The 7,517-nt window shown below is 44.4% G+C and overlaps 1 protein-coding gene across 1 annotated transcript; it reads left to right on the top strand.

Annotated features, from left to right (window-relative positions):
- The first annotated feature begins 3,493 nt into the window (after positions 1-3,493).
- LRRC14B (leucine rich repeat containing 14B) lies at positions 3,494-7,100 on the top strand. Its single transcript, XM_060760857.2, has 2 exons — positions 3,494-4,435; positions 5,825-7,100. Exons 1-2 carry the CDS (start codon positions 3,531-3,533, stop codon positions 6,468-6,470), a joined length of 1,551 nt encoding a protein of 516 aa, XP_060616840.2. The 5' UTR covers positions 3,494-3,530; the 3' UTR covers positions 6,471-7,100.
- Positions 7,101-7,517: the final 417 nt, after the last annotated feature.

A 7,517-nucleotide genomic window follows, 5' to 3' on the forward strand; every position in this document is an offset into this window, starting at 1 on the left:
AAGGTCAAGGTAAAGGTTTCCCCCTGACATTAAATCCAGTCATGTCTGACTCTGGAAGTTGGTGCTCATCTCCATTTCTAAGCCGAAGAGCCGGCATTGTCCGTAGACACCGCCAAGGTCATGTGACCAGCATGACTGCATGGAGCGCCGTTACCTTCCCTCTGGAGTGGTTTTATTTATTTATTTATTTATTTATTTATTTACTATACTTGTATACCGCCTTTCTCAGCCTTATTGGCGACTCAAGGCAGTTTCTATTTGCATGTTTTCGAACTGCTAGGTTGGCAGAAACTGTGGCTAATAGTGGGAGCTCATGCTGTTCCCCGGATTCAAACTTGTGACCTTTTCAGTTAGGAAGTTCAGCAGCTCAGCGCTTTTACCCACTGCACCACTGGGGGCGATATAATATACACAAAGCTATACACATTGTTGGGAAATGGGGTAAATCTATCAGAAATACAGGGTTACTCAAAATGAATAGGCCAATAAGAAAATTAATTGCATTATTATTGGCCTATTCATTTTGACTAACCCTGTACTGTAATCAAAACTATGGCTACGAAGCAGCAATACTTTTACTTTTTTTGGTTAGCTTAACCATCAAATCCTCCTTTAACTTTCAAACCCATGATTACTTACTTACTTAGGCGATCCCTCATAGTCCGAGGATGATGGTCCTCCAAGTTCGGTGTCCTGGGGGTGGGTTCGTAGGTGGCTGTGGAGCCCCATTCTTGACCTGCATCTTCTCCCACAGTGAGGGCATTGGTTTCCAGGTGGGAGGCGGTTTTGGTTGAGGTTGGCTTGACACGCCTTCCTCTTGGCACGTTTCTCTCTTTCACCCTCCATTAGTGCCTCTTCAAATTCTGCAGTACTGCTGGTCACGGCTGATCTCCTGCCGCATTCAAGGGCCAGGGCTTCCCAGTTCTCAGTGTCTATACCAGAGTTTTTAAGGTTGGCTTTGAGCCCATCTTTAAATCTCTTTTCCTGCCACCAACATTCCATTTTCCAGTCTTGAGTTCGGAGTAGAGCAACTGGTTTGGGACATGGTGACTGGACATCCAGACAACGTGGCCGGTCCAGCGGAGTTGATGGCGGAGGACCATTGCTTTGATGCTGGTGGTCTTTGCTTCTTTCAGCATGCTGACGTTTGTCCGCCTGACTTCCAAGAGATTTGCAGGATTTTCCGGAGGCAGCCCTGATGGAATCGTTCCAGGAGTTGCATGTGACGCCTGTAGACAGTCCACGTTTCGCAGGCATATAGTAGGGTTGGGAGGACAATAGCTTTATAGACAAGCACCTTGGTATCCCTACGGATGTCCCGGTCCTCAAACACTCTGCTTCATTCGGAAAAATGCTGCACTCACAGAGCTCAGGCGGTGTTGTATTTCGGTGTCGATGTTGACTTTGGTGGAGAGGTGGCTGCCAAGGTAGCGGAAATGATCAAAATTTTCTAAGGAAACTTCTTTACTGACTAACCTACAATCTGCAGCAGCCATGCAGGAGATATTACTTCTAATTCCATCCCCCCTCAACCTCCTATTCCCAACTATTGATAGCTGAAACCCATAAGTAGTTCCCAGAGTATGACTCACTTGAGATAACCACTTATTAATAGCAAGCTATGCACCCAGTGTTGTCTGGGTATGCATTTTATAATGCTAATTATTAAAAATACTCATTATAATGTTATGATTGCTAAGCTTACAAGTTTGAATGTATTTTTCAGGTTTTCTTACTATTTAGTAATGGTAAAGGTTTGCCCTTGACATTAAGTCTAATTGTGTCCGACTCTGGGGGGGGGGGGGTGCTCATCTCCATTTCTAAGCCGAAGAGTCAGTGTTGTCCGTAGATGTCTCCTAGGTCATGTGGCCGGCATGATTGCATGGAGCGCCATTACCTTCCCGCCGGAGCAGTATCTATTGATCTACTCACACTTGCATGTTTTTGAACTGCTAGATTGGCAGAAGCTGGGCCTAACAGTTCCCCGGATTCAAACTGCTGACCTTACAGTCAGCAAGTTTAGCCAGTGATTTAACCAGCTGTGCCACTGTGGGTTTCTTTCTTATTATTTACATTAACTATTTGCATGTAAATTAGCAAAACTATGTTTTCACTCTAATGTGATTTCATAATAAATAAAAACATTGCATAACAAGTTTAATTAATTGATATTAATTGAAAAATTATACTATGGTTTATTTGCACAATAGTTGTTTAATTAATTATATCTTTACTTGAAAAGTGAGACACTGAAGTGCAGCATTTAAATGTTGGCCTCTTACTATTGCCAAGTTAACTGGAGCCCCCGGCAGCGCAATGAGTTAAACCTTTGTGCTGGCTGAACTGCTGACCGAAAAGTCGGCGGTTCAAATCCAGGGAGTGGGATGAGCTCCCATCTGTCAGCTCCAGCTTCCCATGTTGGGACATGAGAGAAGCCTCCCACAGGATGGTAAAACATCCAGGCATTCCCTGGGCAATGTCCTTGCAGACAACCAATTGTCCGTAGACACCTCCAAGGTCATGTGGCCAGCATGACTGCATGCAGCGCTGTTATCTTCCTGCAAAAACAGTTCCTGTTGATCTACTCACATTTGCATGCTTTCAAACTGCTAGGTTGGTAGAAGCTGGACCTAACAGCGGGAGCTATCCCCACACCCTGGATTCTATCCACCAACCTTTCAGTCAGCAGCAGCTCAGCGGTTTAACCCGTTGCACCATCAGAGGGCCCTGTGTAGAGATGCCGAAATCTTACATCCCAAATGTAGTTATGGAAGCAATAGGTTAAATCCTTGTGCCAGCTGAACTTGATGACCAAAAGGTCAGTGGCTTGAATCCGAGGAGAGGGGTGAGCTCCTGTCTGTCAGCTCCAGCTTCCCTTGTTGGGATATGAAGCTTCCCACAGGATGGTAAAACATATGGGCGTCTCCTGGGCAATGTCCTTTGAGACAGCCAACTCTCTCACTCCAGAAGCGACTTGCAGTTTTTCAAGTTACTCCTGACATGGGAAATAAAATTGCAGAGTTGTGCAGGCCTGGTGTAGACCCATGTAGTTCAATGCAGTTAAACTGCATAATACAGAAGTAATAGCTTAGTTGTGTTAATGCTACTGCTGGTTCTTATCAGTTGTTAATTTTATCACAGTTACGTTTCATAATCTAAAAAATTACTGTGCCTTGTATATTGTGAAATTGTTAGTTGGGTTGTAGAGATGGGTGAGGGTAGTCCGGAAAACAGGGGGTTATACATATTTTGAAATAACTAAATGAACAATTCCGTGGGTTTAAAACATTGTATTCAAAGAGGTTGTTTAGATGAGACTTTGCATAATTGAATGCATGAGAGGCATCAAGTGAGAGCATGGCACTAAAATAGCAACCTAAGTTCAACATGTGATTGCTCATTTTACCTTCCCAAGCAGGCTTCACCCCTTTCCACGGGACAGCAGCTGCAGCTAAAAATAGAGCATGACTGGGCAGAGGAAGGAAAACTCTGAATACATCCTGAAGACCAGAAAGAGTTCGGAGGCAGCCATGCACTCCTTGCGGTTCAGGAGTGCCGAGGTCTTGGTGACGAATGCACAGGTTGTCAAAGAGAACCTGGGCAGCCTTGCACACAACCTTTTCCCTCTCCTTTTTAAAGCAAGTTACTTGCAGGAGCAGGGCGAAGTGATTCATGACCTGGTGCAAAACTGGCCGCTGCCCGAACTTAATCTTGGGAGGCTGTTGGGGAAGACGACAGACCACCAGGAAGACATCACCAACAGAGCCTGCTCAGTGTGCCTGGCTAGCTGTCTAACTGGCCTGAGAGACTATGTGTTGAATTGTTCATCTCCGTACGCAAAGAGACTCAAAAGGGTAGACTTAACAGGCATACAAGATGTTGAAGTTCAGCTTTGCAGCTGTAGGAAGACAATGGGACGATGGGCCAGGACAGAGCTCCTCTCCAAAATCTGCTACGACTTGCTTGTTGACATGGGCAGGCTGTCGCTCGGTCCAGAGGTGTTTGAGATTTCCGTTGATGTTTTCATGGACATCTTTGTTACAGAGCGAAGCTATGACCTGGTGGTCCAGACCTTGCTCATGAGATGCCACTGCCCCCTAAAAATCCGTTGCACAGCAGTCAGAGTGGACAACCTCGCTCTCAGGAAGCTCTTCTACCTTGTAAAGCTCACAGAGCCCTCTTCGCTCGGCAGGTTTGAAGTCATCCACAATGTTCGGATGGAAATGGAACATTTCCTGGTGCTGCTGAACAATGTCCAATTTCCTCAGTTGACTTCTCTAACGCTCCCAGCAAGGACCTTTGATGTGAGAAAGTTCACAACGGAGGATGAAGCCATTCTGGCAAGAGTCGGAGATAAGCTGAGCCAGATGACTCGGCTGACTGAGCTGAGCCTCGCATTTTCCACCCTCACAGGAAGGATTCGTAAACTGCTCAGGTAATACCTTCTAGGATTAGGTAGTCCTTTCTGGTGAAGTAAATTGCCATCTACCAGGAAAATGGGAGGTCATACATGAGGAACAGTCGCTGATGTTGGGAAGAAGCCAGAGATAACAGAACAATATATCCTTATACGAGGGTTGAATGAAAAGTAATGCCTCCACCTTTGTAACTCTTCAACAGATGGCAGCACTGGTATGCGACAGGTACTGGGTTGTACAGAAGACTCTCCTCTACAGTTTCCTTTTGGCAGGAAGCCTTAGCATTAAATGGTTGTGTTGTTAAAGTGCAAAGTATGGAACCCTGCGCAGTCAGTCGGTCAATGCAACTTTAGCAACATGCAGTCATTGAATTCTTGACAGCAGAAGGTGTCACTCCAAAGGAGATTCATCAGAGAATGCAAGCTATTTATGGTGATTGTGTTGATGTGAGTACTGTGCGTCATTGGGAGAGTAAGTTTAAAGATGTTGAGGTGACACCTTCTGCTGCACGTTGCTTAAGTTGCATTGACCGACCGTCTGCGCAGGGTTCCATACTTCACACTTTGACAACACAGCCTTTCAATGCTAAGGCTTCCCACCAAAATAGAACTGTAGAGGAGAGTCTACTGAACAAGCCAGTACCTGCCACATACCAGTACTGCCATCTGTTGAGGAGTTACGAAGGTGGAGGCATTACTTTTTATTCAACCCTCGTATTCCTATATTGCATTAGTTCATTGAGCCACTTAACTTAGTAATATGTGCTCTGATTGGCAATGGATATCTGTGATCATCCTGGTAATTTTTTTGTGTATCAGGAGCGACTTGAGAAACTGCAAGTTGCTTCTGGTGTGAGAGAATTGGCCGTCTGCAAGGACGTTGCTCAGGGGACCACTTGATGTTTTGAGGCTTCTCTCATGTCCCCGCATGGGGACCTGTAGCTGACAGAGGGAGCTCATCTGTGTTCTCCCTGGATTTGAACCTGCAACCTGTTGGTCTTCAGTCCTGCCAGCACAAGGGCTTAACCCATTGTGCCACCGGGGGCTCCATATCCTGGTCAATAGACAGGTGTTATTCCCAACTGGGATCCTTATTAACTGAAGATACAAGTGTTTAAACTTGTGATCTTCCAAATACAGTTCTATATTTAGATCAAGCATTTGCCTCCCTTTACTATTATAATGCTTGATAAAGCTGAAGCCAGTAGGAAAAAAGGATAACAGGTGGACAGGTTGCTTCAAGGAAAACATAGACCCAAGTGTGAAATACCTGAACAGGTCTATAACCCACTGAATTCAAAGAAAATTCACCTACTGTAATGATATACCAGTGTCTCTTGCTTGTAAAACTATGTAAATATAAGTGCAATTGTATAATTTACATTGTTTTTATGTTTAACTTTTCAGCCCGCTGAAATCCCCACTGAAAATGTTGGATGTTTCTAACTGCTCCTTAAACCATGTAGACATGGCCTATTTGGCCAACAGCCTCCATTCCAATCACTTGGAAGCTCTTGATATCAGTGGGCATGATGTGGCTGACTTGTACCCTTCTACCTTCTTCAAGCTGCTGAACCATTCATCCCACACACTGAAGAGTCTCACCCTCGAGGAATGCAACATCCAGGACACTCATCTGAACATGTTGATTTTGGGGTTGGTCCCCTGTCGGAAGTTAGAGGAGTTCAAGTTCCTTGGAAATCCTCTCTCGTCACGAGCCTTGAAATGCCTTTTCAACATTTTCACCGATTTCCCCAGACTGAAATACATTGAATTCCCAGTTCCGAAAGACTGCTATGCAAGTGACATCAGTTACCCAATCTCTGAAGCGGATCTTTCCAAATTTGATCATCAGAAATATGAGAGCATAGCAGAAGACCTCAACATGATTTTGCTGCAGGCAAAGCGGGATGACATCAAGGCCTCTACGCCCGTCTTTGGAGCTTATGATGCAGCGCTACAAGAAACAGGCAATGAACTAGGAGCAGCCTTGTTGCAGTCTTTCAGGAAAACCATTCAGAGCTTCAGCATGGCTCTTCAAAAAATGAGCTGAAATATGGACCAGAAGTATTTTTTAATTCATTCATCAAACCCAAGCATCAACATATTGGAATTGTTTAGTTAGCACATGCTAGTGGGTTTTTATATCACTTCTTCATCCAAATGAGAGAGCAGTACAAATGGTTGAGTAAAATGCCTGAGCAAACAACTGAACTGTATTCTAAAATCTATACAGTTATACCCCACCGGGTGTGGTCCAAACTTACTAGTTGACCTACATTATCAGCGGCACATAATAATCAACAGCATAAGGTTTTCTTTAACATACACTTACTTGATCCTGTTACAACTTACTGTAACAAGGTTGGCAGTTTGAATCTGGGGAGTGGGGTGAGCTCCTGCTGTTAGCCCCAGCTTCTGCCAACGTAGCAGTTCAAAAACATGTAAATGTCAGTAGATCAGTAGGTACCACTCCAGCGGGAAGATAATGGCGCTCCGTGCAGTCATGCCGGCCACATGACCTTGGAAGCGTCTACAGACAACGCCAGCTCTTTGGCCTAGAAATGGAGATGAGCACTAATTCCCAGAGTTGGACACGACTGGATTTAATGTCAGGGGAAAACCTTTACTACCTTTACTAATCCGTTTTTGAAACAAAGTACAGGGTTAGTCAAAATGCATAGGCCAATAAGCCATTCAATTGAATGGCTTATTGGCCTATGCATTTTGACTAACCCTGTACAATGGAGGCCATCACACGTGCAAGGAGACTTCCTATCTCTGTCCATGATGTATTGGAAAAGTTAAGAAACAGGGGGCAAGGGGAGAAGATGGGAGAAATAATCTTCTGAGCTTTGGATCTGCAAGAAAACAAAAGGAAATGGTGAAAATACCATGCGATGGGATCTGTCAGATTCAACTGGTGAAAATGGTGAATGGGCATTTCTATGGGTGGTCTCCTATAAAGCAGTGATGTCCTGGTAGTCTCCCAAAATCTAGCTGCCTGATCCTTGCACTTTTTTTTATTAAATGTATTCCGTAGATATTATCCTACTTCTGAAAATTACTACTTTGCTTTCACTTGATTATAACTTTTCAA

The sequence above is a fragment of the Anolis sagrei genome, chromosome 2 (genome assembly GCF_037176765.1).
Source record: "Anolis sagrei isolate rAnoSag1 chromosome 2, rAnoSag1.mat, whole genome shotgun sequence".
Classification (NCBI taxonomy): Eukaryota; Metazoa; Chordata; class Lepidosauria; order Squamata; family Dactyloidae; genus Anolis; species Anolis sagrei.